Source organism: Rhinoderma darwinii, chromosome 8, assembly GCF_050947455.1.
Source record: "Rhinoderma darwinii isolate aRhiDar2 chromosome 8, aRhiDar2.hap1, whole genome shotgun sequence".
NCBI lineage: Eukaryota > Metazoa > Chordata > Amphibia > Anura > Rhinodermatidae > Rhinoderma > Rhinoderma darwinii.
In genome coordinates, this window is record NC_134694.1 from 32,899,766 (window position 1) to 32,915,253 (window position 15,488).

At 44.7% G+C, this 15,488-nt stretch overlaps 1 protein-coding gene across 1 annotated transcript in view; it reads left to right on the forward strand.

Annotated features, from left to right (window-relative positions):
* Positions 1–4,550: 4,550 nt before the first annotated feature.
* Positions 4,551–15,488, forward strand: part of CENPI (centromere protein I) — a 161,959-nt gene continuing 151,021 nt past the window's right edge. The window contains exons 1-4 of the mRNA XM_075834239.1: positions 4,551–4,819; positions 10,748–10,906; positions 11,021–11,158; positions 11,355–11,473. Of these exons, the coding sequence (XP_075690354.1) occupies positions 10,789–10,906; positions 11,021–11,158; positions 11,355–11,473 (375 nt within the window). The 5' untranslated portion in view covers positions 4,551–4,819; positions 10,748–10,788. The remainder of the gene's footprint in view (positions 4,820–10,747; positions 10,907–11,020; positions 11,159–11,354; positions 11,474–15,488) is intronic.

Genomic DNA, 15,488 nt, shown 5'->3' on the forward strand with positions numbered 1-15,488 from the left:
TGAGCTGTGTATCTAATCAAATCATGTGTGATACTGTCTGCTGGGCCCTGTATCTAATCGTATCTTGTGTGATACTGTCTGCTGGGCCCTATATCTAATCCTATCATGTGTGATACTGCCTTCTGAGCTGTGTATCTAATCCTATCATGTGTGATACTGCCTTCTGAGCCACTGTATCTAATCCTATCATGTGTGGTACTGTCTGCTGAGCCACTGTATCTAATCCTATCATGTGCGGTACTGTCTGCTGAGCCACTGTATCTAATCCTATCATGTGTGATACTGTCTGCTGGGCCACTGTATCTAATCCTATCATGTGTGATACTGCCTTCTGAGCCACTGTATCTAATCCTATCATGTGTGATACTGTCTGCTGAGCCACTGTATCTAATCCTATCCATAGTTTATAGGGTCGTAGTGCTATAGATATGCTATGCTGTCTCCTATACACACATTTTTTTGGGCGGACACATATATATTGGGGCTATTTCCCCTGACATTTTAAGCCCTGAGGGTATGTTCACACGGCAGCGTCTGTTACGGCTGAAATTACGGTGCTGTTTTCAGGAGAAAACAGCTCCGTAATTTCAGCCGTAATGGCATGTGCAGGCGTCTTTCGCTGCGTCCATTACGGACGTAATTGGAGCTGTTTTTCTATGGAGTCCATGGAAAACGGCTCCATTTACGTCTGAAGAAGTGACAGGCACTTCTTTGACGCGGGCGTCTTTTTTACGCGCCGCCTTTTGACAGCGGCGCGTAAAAAAAAATGACCGTCGGCACAGAACATCGTAAGACCCATTCAAATGAATGGGCAGATGTTTGCCAACGCTTTTGAGCCGCATTTTCGGACGTAATTCAATGCTAAAACGCCCGAATTATGTCCGTAAATAGGGTGTGTGAACCCAGGCTTAGTGACGCCCCCGGCTGCTAGTGCTGCATTGTTGGGTCACTTAGGAGACCCAGCGATGCAGCTGAAAGCTGCGGACCGTCGGCCATGAGAAGTTTGCGGGGGGGGGGGGGCCCAGTAAGAATTTTTGCATCGGTGCCCATGAGCCTTTAGCTACGCCCCTGGTTGACAGTCACACTAAGGGTATGTGCACACGACCATTTTTCAGGCATAATGGAGGCGTTTTACGCCTCAATTACGCCTGAAAAGACGGCTCCAATACGTCGGCAATCATCTGCCCATTGCTTGTTATGGGTCTTACAAAGTTCTGTGCAGACGAGCTGTCATTTTATGCGTCGTTGTCAAAAGACGGCGCGTAAAAGTACGGCCGCGTCAAAGAAGTGCAGGACACTACTTGGGACGTAATTGGAGCCATTTTTCATTGACTTCAAAGAAAAGCAGCTCCAATTACGTCCATAAAAGAAGACGCGAAAAACGTGTGCACTTGTATAAACGTCTGAAATTCAGGAGCTGTTTTCTCCTGAAAACAGCTCTGTAATTTCAGACGTATTTGGCGTTGTCGTGTGAACATACCCTAACAGGAAGTTTATGAGGACCAGCTGGTCCCGATAGAATTCCGTACATGGCAGACCATCATGGCAGAGCGTACATGGCATGACACCCATCAGCAACCCCCGCGATCGCATTGCGGGTTTTGCCGATGTGCTACAAACTTCTTAAATGCAGCGATCGCAATTGATAGCCGCATTTAAGGGGTTAATTGCCGAAATCAGGGGTGATGTCAGGGACAGTTGGCCTCCCGGTTCCCGGACAGTGTGCATTGGAAACCTCGCAGTAAGGGCGGATTTACACGAGCGTGTGCGTTTTGCGCACGCAAAAAATGCGGCGTTTTGCGTGCACAAAAGGCACTAAACAGATCCGTATTTCAGCCCTGTATGATGCGCGGGCACTCCGTTTGGATGTTTGTAAACAGAAAAGCACGTGGTGCTTTTCTGTTTACATTCATAGTTTGACAGCTGTTGCGCGAATCACGCGCGTCCCACGGAAGTGCTTCCGTGTGGCATGCGTGATTTTCTCGCACCCATTGACTTCAATGGGTGCGTGATGCGCGAAATACGCACAAAGAACGGACATGTCGTGAGTCTTTCGCAACTGTCTGCACGGCGCTATAGACTAATATAGGTCCGTGCGAGACGCGTGAAAATCACGCGCGTTGCACTGACGTATATCACGTTCGTCTGAATAAGCCCTAACTGTACGTCCTGGCGCGGGAACCCCTCGCCAGGACGTACAGTTGCGTTGTGGCGCAGGAAGATGTTAAGCTTGCTTACAATTAATTTTTTTTTTGCTAAAAGAAATCATTGCAGTTTTGTCGTGCTGGCACCGCAATATTACGATTCACCTGTAACCACAAGCTGCATGTAGACCGGACCACAGTTAGGGTATGTTCACACGGGCTATTTTCGGCCGCTTTTCGGGCCTCGAATTACGCCTGAAAAGACGGCTCCAATACGTCGGCAATCATCTGCCCATTGCTTGCAATGGGTCTTACAATGTTCTGTGCAGACGAGCTGTTATTTTACGCGTCGCTGTCAAAAGACGGCGCGTAAAAGTACGGCCGCGTCAAAGAAGTGCAGGACACTACTTGGGACGTAATTGGAGCCGTTTTTCATTTTCTCCAATGAAAACCAGCTCCAATTACGTCCGTAAAAGACGCAGCGAAAAACGCGTGCACTTGTAAAAACTTCTGAAATTCTGGAGCTTTTTTCTCCTGCAAACAGATCCGTTATTTCAGACGTATTTGGCGTTGTCGTGTGAACATACCCTCAGTATTAAAGGGGTTGTCCAGGCATGGACGACTGATAACCTTGTCCACAGGATAGGTCATCAGTTTACGGCCGTGCTGCAGAACAGCAGATCTTTGGCCATGCGATATGTGTCGGGGCCAATGTTGCCGTGTAGCCCTTGCTTTATAATTGTGGGACCACTGCAATGATTTACTATGATCCTAAAAAATCTGAAGTGACCTCTCGTCAGTCGCAAAAAATCCTACATGGTAAGACCTAATTCACACGAGCGTGGCGCATCTCGGACGTAAAAAACTGCAGTTTTTCACGTCTGAGGTGCATCCTTGCCAGGCGCTGCGGGGCGCGATGTCTCGCATCCACCATAGATGAGAGTCTATGGAGGGATGCGTGATGCATGAAAAGATAGGACATGTTCTATTTTCCCACGGACGCTTCACACGGTCCGTTGAAACAACAGCTGTGTGAACGGCCACATTCAGTTACATAGGTCCGTGGGACGGCCGCTGTTTCAACGGCCGTCCCACGGACGTTTAACACGCTCGTGTGAATTAGGCCTTAGATTTTTTTGCGACTATCACATTGTCACTTCCATAAGAAATCATTGGGGACGCGGTAGTGCCACGATTTGACTGCGAGTCACGGTGCACCACTGCAAGTCACCAAAGTGTCTTCACCGTCCCGAGTAGTTTTAGGCTATGTTCACACGGAGTATTTTGCCGAGTTTTTTGACGCGGAAACCGCATCACAAAAGTCGTCAAAAATGGCCCGAAAATGCCTCCCATTGATTTCAATGGGAGGCGTCGGCGTTTTTTCCCTGCGAGCAGTAAAACTGCCTCGTGGGAAAAAGAAGCGACATGCCCTATCTTTGGGCGTTTCCGCCTCTGACCTCCCATTGACTTCAATGGGAGGCAGAGAAAGCGTATTTCATGGTGTTTTATGCCCGCGGCGCTCAATGGCCGCGGGCGAAAAACGCAGCGAAAATCGGCGTGCAGGGAGAGAAAAATCTGCCTCAAACTTCCAAACTGAATTTTGAGGCAGATATTCCTCCTGCAAAATACTCCGTGTGAACATAGCCTTATTACAAGTGTATTCCTATAAGGCTATGTTCATACAGAGTTTTTTGCATGTGGAATTTCTGCCTCAAAATTCCGTTTGGAAGTTTGAGGCAGATTTTCCTCTCCCTGCAAGCCGATTTCCGCAGCGTTTTTCGCCCGCAGCCATTGAGCACCGCGGGCATAAAACGCAGTGAAATACGCTTTCTCTGCCTCCCATTGAAGTCAATGGGAGGTCAGAGGCGGAAACGCCCGAAGATAGGGCATGTCTCTTCTTTTTCCCGCAAGGCGGTTTTACCGCTCGCGGGAAAAAGACGCCTCCGCCTCGAATTGAAATCAATGGGAGGCATTTTCAGGCCGTTTTTGACGAGTTTTTTTGGCGCTGTTTCCACGTAAAAAAACTTGTCAAAAAACTCAGTGTGAACATAGCCTCCAAACATCTGCCCATTGATTTCAAAGGAAAAACGGCGTTCTGTTCCGACGGAGCGTTTTTCGCTGCGTTTTTTTACGTGTAAATAAACGGCCGCGAAAAAGAAGTGCAGGACATTTCCTGGGACGTTTTTGGAGCCGTTTTTCATTGACTAGTGAAAAAAGCTCCAAAAACGGCCGTAAAAAACGCCGCGAAAATCGAGAGTGGCAGAAAAAACGTCTGAAAATCAGGAGCTGTTTTCTCTTGAAAACAGCTCCATATTTTGAGACGTTTTCGAGTTTGTGTGTGAACATACCATAAAAGAAGCGTATACCTATAATAAGAAGCGTATACCTATAATAAGAAGCGTATACCTATAATAAGGGATGGGCCTATTTGCCGTTGTCTCGTCCTCCAATCAGCCGCCGCCTTTGCTTTATGCGTCATCCTGGTGTCAACAACAGCCTCAGGGTTCCACGCTGTTATAGTCCGCTGTTCCTATTGGTTCTCTGTGTTTCACCCCAGCCTGCCGGAAGAAGCGCGCTCAGTGCTCATTGCGCATGCGTTGTAGTCTCGCGCGCTCGCTTCGAATAGTAGTTTGTGTACTGGGGAGTTCTCAGCGTTGTGCGCGGCACGTAGACCCGTGAGTAAAGACGGCTTATATTATAGTGTTCACCGCGTAGTTTTGTGTGTTCTGTGTATGACTCGACCGTTTGTGTTACATTTGTGGATATATAGTAATGATTATTACAGTGGCTGGCGTTATTAGTGCTGTCTATATCATGTTCTGCCGGGGTTTATGGCTTTGAGAGCTGAATAATGTATGTTTTCTACATGTTCACGTAGTGTTTGTAAGGCCTGCTATACGGACGCAATGTGTATATACACGCACGCCTGCTCGCTGTGGTCCTCAAGTTGGTGAGGTGGAATATTGTCTTAGGACCTGTTCACATCAGCGTTAGGGCCCGTTCACACGAGCGTGAATAACGTTTGTGTGCAGCGCATGGAAGTCACGCGCAGCACGCGGACCCATTGATTACAAAGGGGCCGTTCACACACGCGGGAGTTTTTACTTAGCGAGAGGCCGCTGCGTGTCCTATATTGGTGCGTTTTCACTCACCTATGCTGCCATTGAAGTCAATGGGTGCGTGAAAACTATCTACCGCACATTGATGCGCATCCGTGTGTGGTGCGTAATTTGCGCATCAATTTGATTTAAAATTTGCTTTGCGAGTGCATGAAAAACGCATGCCGCTCGCAAAGCACACTGATGCATAACGCAACGCGCACGGACCAGATTCAAGCACGTTTTTCATGCACGTGAATCTGATCCGCTCGTGTGAATGTAGCCTTACATAGACGAAAGCTTTTTTTTTTTTTCATCCTCCCATTCCAAGAACGTATCTTATTTTCCTGTTTAGCTGTATGATGGTTTGTTTTTTGTGGGATTAGGCCTCATGCACACGACCGTATTTTTTTCCACCCGTAAATACTGGCGTAAATACGGGTCCGGTGTCACACGTATTCCACCCGTTTTGCACCAGTATTTACGGACCCGTGCCCGTATTCCACCCGTATTTACGGGCACGTTTTTGGCGGCAAAATAGCGCTGCACTAATCGGCAGCCCCTTCTCTCTATCAGTGCAGGATAGAGAGAAGGGACAGCCCTTTCTGTAATAAAAGTTAAAGAAATTCATACTTACCCGGCCGTTGTCTTGGTGACGCGTCCCTCTCTTCACATCCAGCCCGACATCCCTGGATGACGCGGCAGTCCATGTGACCGCTGCAGCATGTGATTGACCGGTGATTGGCTGCAGCGGTCACATGGGCTGAAACGTCATCCAGGGACGGCCAGGACGTCGGGCCGGATGTCGAGAGGGACGCGTCACCAAGGCAACGGCCGGGAGACCGGACTGGAGGAAGCAGGAAGTTCTCGGTAAGTATGAAGATTTTTTATTTTTTACAGGTTGCTCTTTATTCTGATCGGTAGTCACTGTCCAGGGTGCTGAAAGAGTTACTGCCGATCAGTTAACTCTTTCAGCTCCCTGGACAGTGACTATTTACTGACGTCGCTTAGCAACGCTGCCGTAATGACGGGTGCACACATGTAGCCACCCGTCATTACGAGAGCTCCATAGACTTCTATGGACTGTCCGTGCCGTTATTACGGCCTGAAATAGGACATGTTCTATCTTTTTCAACGGCACGGGCACCTTCCCGTGAGAAAACGGGAAGGTACCCGTGGCCAATAGAAGTCTATGAGCCCGTTATTACGGGTCGTAATTACGACCCGTAATAACGGGAGTTTTTACGGTCGTGTGCATGAGGCCTTAATTAACTTTTATAATTTTGCTGTTTTTTTTTAAGGAAAAAGCAAAAAAACAAAACAGCAATTCAAAAACCATTGTTTATTGATCGCTTGTATAATGAATGCTTCGCACCACTTAGTATTCCAAAGCATTATTGCCAGTCTGTGCAATACTGACACTATTAGGGCTCATTCAGACGAACGTGGATAATGTCCTTGTGCTGCACAGGCCATACCGCTGGCATTTGCCTTATAGGCAGACCTGGGGGCCTTTATTAGGTCCCCGGCTGACATGGTAATCCATCGGTACCCAGGTATCATGTCACAGGCGTGCCGATGGGGGGACAGAGGGAGCTTCCTCTGTCAAAACCCCTTAGATGCCGCAGTCGCTATTGACCACGGCATCAAAGGGGTTTCGTATGCAATTTGTTTTTTCTCACTTCCATAGATTTTAATGGCCTAGTCTGACCCAACATACGGATGTGTGAATAGCCTCATTGACTTGTATGGGTCAGTGTGCTGTCTGTTTTTAAAACTGTCAGCACACCGAAAACAATAGGGCCTAACCCAAAAGTTTGTGTGGTATTAACCCGTTAGTGACCGACAATACGCCTTTTAACGGCGGCCACTAACGGGCTTTATTCTGATGCATATGCCTTTTTACGGCACTGCATCAGGATGAGTAAACAGAGCAGGGAGCCGTCAAATCTCCGTGCTCTCGGCTGCTAGAGGCAGCTGAGGGCTGGGGGCGTCCCTGCTCTGCCGTGTGAGATCGATATTAGTATCGATCTCACATGATAAACCCCTCAGATGCGGTGCGCAATAGCGAGCACCGCATCTGAGTGGTTTTGGAGAGAGGGACGGAGCTCCCTCTCTCTCCCACCGACACCTGGCGATACGATCGCCGAGTGTCAGTGTCTTCTATGGCAGCCGGGGGCCTAATAAAGGCCCCCAGGTCTGCCTGCCATGAATGCCTGCTAGATCATGCCTCTGGCATGACCTAGCAGATGCCTGTCCGTTTTAAACGGACAGGCAGTAATACACTGCAATACAGAAGTATTGCAGTGTATTATAATAGCGATCGGAGAATCGCATAGTGAAGTCCCCTAGTGGGACTAGTAAAAAAGTTTAATAAAGTTAATTAAAAAAATAAAATGAAAAACCCAGCTTTTCCTCTTACAAAGTGCTTTACTATTAAAAAAGTTAGGCATATTTGGTATCGCCGCGTCTGTAACGACCCCGACTATAAATCTATTACATTATTTAACCCGCACGGTGAACGCCGTAAAAAATGTAATAAAAAACTATGGAAAAATTGCTGTTTTCTGTGAATCCTGACTTAAATTTTTTTTTATAAAAAGTGATCAAAAAGTCGCATCTACTCCAAAATGGTACCAATAAAAACAAGTCTTCCCGCAAAAAAAATTCCTCATACAACCGCATCGGAGAAAAAATAAAAACGTTACGGCTCTTCAACTATGGAGACACAAAAACAAATCATTTTGAAAAAAAAAAGCGTTTTTATTGTTTAAAAGTAATAAAACATACAAAAACGATACAAATTTGGTATCGTTGCAATCGGAACAACCCGCTGAAGTTATTGTGTTATTTATATCACACGGTAAACGGCGTAGATTTAAGACGTGAAAAAGCGTGGCGAAATTTCAGGGTTTTTTCTATTCTCCCCCCCAAAAAAAGTTAATAAAAGTTAATCAATAAATAATATGTCCCCCAAAATGGTGCTATTAAAAATACAACTTGTCCCGCAAAAAACAAGACCTTATATAGCTATGTCGACGCAAAAATAAAAAGGTTATAGCTCTAGGAATGCGACGATGGAAAAACGTAAAAAATGGCTTGGTCATTAAGGTTTAAAATATGCTGGTCATTAAGGGGTTAAATAAAAATTTTCTTAAGGAGAACCTTTCACCTCCCCATACATGTGCAGCATGTAATGGGGGGGGGGGGGGCTGCACAAACCCTGGGGCAGGTTACATTTTTTTTTCTACCCTCCTCAGTTATTTAGATATCGGTGCCATTATATTTGGCACCCGATATTTAAATAACCCCCTGAACAGTCAACGGGGCATGTACTGGCAAGGTGGCGTGTAACATGGCTGTGACACTGTCCAATCCGCTACAGACAGTGTCACAACAAGAGCTGGAGAGAGGAGAGCGCGCGTGAACGCACACGCTCACTCTTCAGCTCTTGGCAGACAACACAGTCTTGTACTTGTCTGCCGAACTTGCAAGGGGGTGTGTAAGGGCAAGGGGGCGTGTCGCTACTACGGATGGTGCAAGAGCTGGAGAGAGGAGAGCGCGGATACGTGTGCACGCTCTCGGCAGACAAGTACAAGACTGATCTCTGATCTAAGGGGTTAGTTGCTAAAATCAGTGGCGATGGGCTGCTGATCGGCAACAGGAAGAGCCGGGCGGACACCCTGCACAGTTAACTGCCGCTTCGGTTTAGCGCCGCGCGGTGGTTAACTGTTAAAGCGCGGACGTACTTGCACGCCCAGGTGCGCAAAGTTACTTCTCACCTGAACGTGCATTTACGCCAATGTGCGGGAAGGGGTTAAAGGAGCCAATAAAACCTGTTAAAAAAAATAAATAAATCAACATTACCTGCCTTGTTTTTTTTTATTTTTTTTATCATTAACGGAAATGATGACGAGAAAAGGCCTTCTGATAAAACGTGTCCAATTGTCTCTTCTTTCCGTCTGTGCCACAGCCTCTTCCATATCACAATTTATAGACAATCAAAACCATAACGGTCATTCAGGTAAAGTGCTGGTGGTGTCGGCTCCTGGGATTTCTGTAAGGTGGGATTCACACGACCGGGTCGTTCCCGAGCCCGAGTGTCGGCCGGTAAAATCGGCCATTTTGCCCGGCCGGTTTGCATTAAGTTTTGCATCCGTGCCGGGCCGGGCAGATCTGGACAGTGACATCAGCGGCAACTCCTGAAGGGGAATCCCCATGTGTTCGGGGATTCCGCTTCAGGAGTTTCCCCTGATGTCACTGCCCAGATATGGACAGAGACATCAAGCGCTCTGTCCAGGAGCAAACACGGGGATTCCGCTCCTTCAAGGAGCTAAAGTGCGGCTAGCACATAGCAGAGCGGGGAGATAACTCCCTGCTCTGCTATAGTGGCGTCGCTACAGTAGTAGTAGAAGCAGCTGCTAGCGGCGCCATTTTAAGACAAGCAGGGGAAGGTAGCCAGCGCAGCCTCCTCCCTGTACACCCCGGCCCTGCCACACAGTGTACAGCGATGCCATTCGTCCGAATGGCATCAACTCCTCCTCCTCACATGCACTCTGCGCTAGGAGGAGGAGGAGATAGAGCGCAAGCGCCGGAAAACCCGGCCATCACTCGGGACACATCCCGGTGATGGCCGTGTATTACCCGGCCCCATAGACTTCTATGGGGGCCGGGTACCCGGCCGAAGATAGAGCATGTCCTATTTTTTGACGGCCGGTTTTCCAGGCCGTCAAAAAATCGGTCGTGTGAATAGCCCCATTAGGGGTCTATTATTCCTAATGCAGCCGGGTGCCGGCCGATTTATGAACGGCCGGCACCCGGCCGGGAAACACTGTCGTGGGAATGAGGCCTAAGGGTCCACTAAAGTTGCAGGTTAAGGTGCAGTTAGAATGGCATTAAAAAAAAGCTTCTGAAAACCGCATTACTTTTACTGTGATGTGGTGCGTTTTTCAATGCGTTTGCGTTTTTACCGCGTCTAAAAGTTTTGTCTCACGATTCAATTATACATTTTCTACGCTTCTGTTTTAAGCCAGCAGGATAATGGCCTTCCATGGTGGTCTGACTTTGAGATCTACTGGTCCAGGCTCTGAGGTCTACGTATAGATTTCAGTTTAGTATTTGACCACCAAATACACCAGAGCAGACTTTGAAAGTCTGTCACTGTGCAACTTATTTACCAAAAATATCATCCAATTTTCTGCATAACAAAGTGACCTACACGAGGCACAACCTGGCATAGCTTAGTAGCTGTTCTGTATTCCTCAACCTGCCCTGTTTAAGAATGTCACCCTCTACACACACACACACAGTGCCCCACAGGCGATGTATTCATGCTTGGGCTAATAGGGTATATGGAGCACAAGTTCCATATGGTCATGTAGAGAAGAATAAGTGGCTGTTCTGACCGGTGTGCCCCGATGCTGGATCATGATATGCAGTGTACCCCAGGAATGCTCTGAGTACTGTAAGTGTAGGAAAGCTAAGATATTATTTATTATCATTTAGGACTCTACAGAACACTCTGTGGCCTGGGCCCTGTACATCTGATGGCTAGCGTGAAAAAATCTAGAATTGAGACACCAAAGTTGAAACAAAGGGAGTCCCTAACCAGTCATGAACGGCTCCCACAAATGATGAAGAAGGCACTCGATTACTTCAAGCAAAGTATGTGATTGTATTAATAAATTTCACTTCTAGTTTATCGCTAGACTAAACGGTATTTGTTTGTGCGTATATAATATATATGTGTATAACCTTTTGCGATTTCTGTCCCTACAGTTAACTCCAAAGTACCCTTGAAGGGGAATACCATTCTTGTCCAGCATCTTACTAACATAGAATCTATTGGCCTCAAACACGGGTTTCCAGCCGATGGTGTCGATATTTTGCTTAGGCTGACTCTGAGTGGCAACCTTGGTAAAGTACATTTCATTACTATTTTGGTTCTTAGCTATATTTTAGTGGAAAATCAAATAGTTGTTTTTCTTGATTTTATCTTTTTTTTATTTTTTTTTTATTACTTTGTGTGTGTGTGTGTGTGTGTGTGTGTGTGTGTGTGTGTATATATTTATATTTAGAGAGAATAATTTTAATTTTGTTTCCATTCCTTAAGTTGAGAATGTGAATATACGGATCTTAAAGTGCCTCATTCCTGCTACAGAACTGCATCAGGACTGTATTATTGCTGCTGTGTCTCTATTCTGTACTGGAAGAAGCACCTCCAGCACTCGGGTCAGTCATTGTTTTGTTACCACATGTTCTGATTATTTACGGACAAATTCTGTTTAGATAAGGCATTATCACAGTCTTTAGTGGGGGGGGGGGGGGGGGGAGATTGGGTATGGTGAACAGAAATCTTTCGAGACTGCTTAGGACTCTTCATCAGGCATGGTATAAGAGCAGAGATGTGGTGTAATAATTGGTCATTGAAAATACAGCAAAACAGAATGGGCTTGGAGAGTAAAAACCTTTTTACATGTGTCAATGATCGGGCAAATGAGTATTCATATGACTCGTTCCCAACCATTTCCCTGCAAACAGGGCAACAATCAGCCAATCAGCTCGTTCATCATCTGATCTTTTATACAGCCAATAAAATGGTCGCTAGTCCGCAGCACATCTCCCTGTGTGATGTGATATGTGCTGCCGACATGATGCAAATGCATGGGGACAGATGTTCGTTCATCCCCATACATTACAGATCTTTGCACCTACGTCGATCGACACTCTTTTTCACAGCCAATATTGCGTCGTCTATAAGGACCTAAAGTCCAAAAGCCTAATTCAGATAAGCAAAAAAGTCTAAGTATACATGACGATAGAGCACAATTTTTAATTTTGCAGCCCCTGCTCGCCTGTGTAACTGTAAAGATAGTAAATCAATGGATACTAAATCAGCATCTCCTAATTAAATCATTAACCTATGAGGTTGTGCAAATGTCAGCTGTAACAGATTTCAATTTCGACTCATAGAAGATTTCTCTATATATTTCTCAATGTGTCCCAGAACTTCAACCATTTCCCATTTGGTTGTAAGGCAACTGACTGACTGCAGAAGAATCCTACCCCCAATGCTCTGTCTGCAATAAAAGATCAGTAAAGCGAAGACCTAATTCACACAACTGTATTTAAATTGTCCTCTCTGCGCCCTGAAAAAGTAGTATTTTTTTCAGTCCGTTTGTCCGTATTTGACTTTTGTATGTCAAGTTTTTTTTTTTTTAGCATCACTTGGCAACAGATCTGAAAGATATGGATGGTGTCCATATGCTCTCTATTTTTTGGCCACCCCATTGACTTCACTGGTGCATACTGCGATTTATTTATTTTTAAATGTACTCATTTATTTTTCCACGTGGACTGTTCGTGTGGGAATTGTGACATTAACACCTTCAGGACTGAGCATGTTTTGGCCTTGTGGACACAGCTGATTTTTTTTCAAATCTGACGTGTCACTTTGTGGTAATGACTTGGGAATGCTTTTACTTATCCAAGAGATTCTGAGATTTTCTCGTGACATACTGTACTTTATGTTAGTGGAAAAATTTGATCAATATGTTCAGTATTTGTGAAAAAACACAAAATTTTAGAGAAAATTTGCAAAAATTAGCATTTTTCTAAATTTAAATGTATCTGCTTGTAAAACAGATGGCAATACCGCACAAAATGGTTACAATTAACATTTCCCACATGTCTACTTTATTTTGGCATCGTTTTTTTCTAGGACGTTACAAGGCTTAGAACTTTAGCAGCAATTCCTCACATTTTCAAGAAAATTTCCAAAACCTAAACAAAAGGTTTTACCAGAGAAACGCAACTCAATCTTTATTTCCCAGATTCTGCAGTTTTTAGAAATATCCCACATGTAGCCCTAGTGCCGTGACTGAAACACAGGCCTCAGAAGCAATGGAGCACTTAGAGGATTTTGGGGCCTCCTTTTTATTAGATTATATTTTAGTCACCATGACAGGGTTGAAGAGGTCTTGTGGGGCCAAAATAGTGAAAACACCCCCAAAAAAACACCATTAGGCAAACTACACTCCTCAAGGAATTTATCAAGGGGTATAAAGCATTTTAACTCCACAGGTTTTTTTCTGAATTTAGTGGAATTCGTCCGTAAAAATGCAAATTAAATTTTTTCCAATAAAACTTAGAAATTTTACATTTTTACAAGGAATAAAGAAAAAGCACCTCAAGATTTTCAAAGCAATTTCTCCTGATTACAGCATTACCCCATATGTGGTAATAAACACGTGTTTGGATGCACAGCAGGGCTCAGAAGGGAAGGAGCGCTATTTGGCTTTTGGAGCTCAAGTTTGCTGGATTGGTTTTGAGGTGTCATGTCGCGTTTGCAAAGCCCCTGCGCGACCAAATCAGTGGACATCCCCCAGAAGTGACCCCATTTGGGAAACTACAGCCCTAAAAATAATTTATCTAGGGGTATATTGAGCATTTTGATCTCATAGGTTTTTTGCTGAATTTAGTGTAATTAGGCTGTGAAAACTTCTATTGTTTTTTTTATTCTTTTTAAAAAAAAATTAAGGTGTTCACCGTGCGCTATAAATTACATATTTAATTTATTCTGCGAGTCGATGCGATTACGGCGATACCATATGTTTATAGTTTTTTATGTTTTACGGTGTTTGCACGATAAAATCACGGTTTTAAAAAAATATTTTTTTTTTGTCGCCATATTCTAATAGCCACAACTTTTTTACTTTTCCATTAAGAAAGCCATGTGAGGGCTTGTTTTTTGCGGAACAAACTGTAGTTTTTTTATTGGTATAATTTGAGTACATGCAACTTTTTGATCCCTATTTATTCCATTTTTTGGGAGCTGAAGTGACTAAAAATAGCGATTCTGGTAAGATTTTAAAAAAAAAAATTTTTTTATGCCAGTCACCGTGCGGGGTAAATAACATTATGTTTTTATAGTTCAGGCCGTTACGGCCGCAGCGATACCAATTATGCATAGTTTATTTACATTTTTTTCTAATAAAGGACGTTATAAGGGAAAAGCACAATATTTTTTTTTTTTCATTTTATTATTTTGAAATGTAACTTTTTTACTTTTGTATATTTTTTTTTTTTTTGGGACTTGAATGTCCAATTGTTTGATCGTTGTTATAATACCCTGCAATACTTATGTATTCCAGGGTGTTATACCTGTCCGTTTCACATAGACGACCGACCGGAAGCCTTTGTTAGGCTTCTGTTTGCCATAGCAACAATCGGCAATCGCGTAGCGGGGTGCCAATATTGTTGTAACAGCATAAATGCTGTGGTCGCTATTGACTGGCGCATTTAAGGGGTTAATCGGTTCGGATCACCGCTGTACTGGGAGATGCCGGGCTTTGGGAAGCGCCTGTGTGCTCTGTTAGGAGCACAAGGACCAGTGCTGCAGCCCGTTAATCTACGTGGGGTGGACGGGAAGGGGGTTACGCAAAAAAGCCTACAGATAGGGAATTTAAATTGTGAGCCCCAATGTAGACATTGAATTCAGGACAATATCTGTACAGCGCTGTGGATTATGTTGGTGCTAAATAAGTAATAGAAATAATACTATAGGGCTGTCTGTTTGTGTGCAGTCCATTGTGGACTAGGCAGCATATGGACCGAAAATACAGTCATGTGAATGAGCCCGAAGCTCCATACCCTCCGCCTCCTGCCAGCCGAAACATTTATTAAATTGGAAAGAAATCGGCAAAATTTCTTCATGACTGTTTTTCAAGAGCATGCAAAAAATCCTGCAGCCTGACAGACCGTGTCGGCAGGTTTCTCCACTTTACTCTCGTCAATTTCTAAGTTTAGAATTTCTTTATCGTTAAATTAAATGATACTTATTTGATCATCTTTTAGTGCCACGGTTTCACAAGTGTTTCCTAACTTGAATATTGTAAATATGCAATTGTATATATTTTTTTTGCAGAGTTCGGATTGATTACTCTATTTTTAAATTATTCCAATTGCACCAATATTTCTGTGCATAAATGCCCTCAGGTGAATTTTCACGATATTACAGAAACATTAAGGCTATGTTCACACGGAGTATTTTGGGGGAGGAATATCTGCCTCAAAATTCAGTTTGGAACTTTGAGGCAGATATTCCTCTCCCTGCACGACGATTTTCGCGGCAATTATCGCGCCGTTTTTCGCCCGCGGCCATTGAGCGCCGCGGGCATAAAACAGCGAGATATACGCTTTCTCCTGCCTCCCATTGAAGTCAATGGGAGGTCCGAGGCGGAAGCGC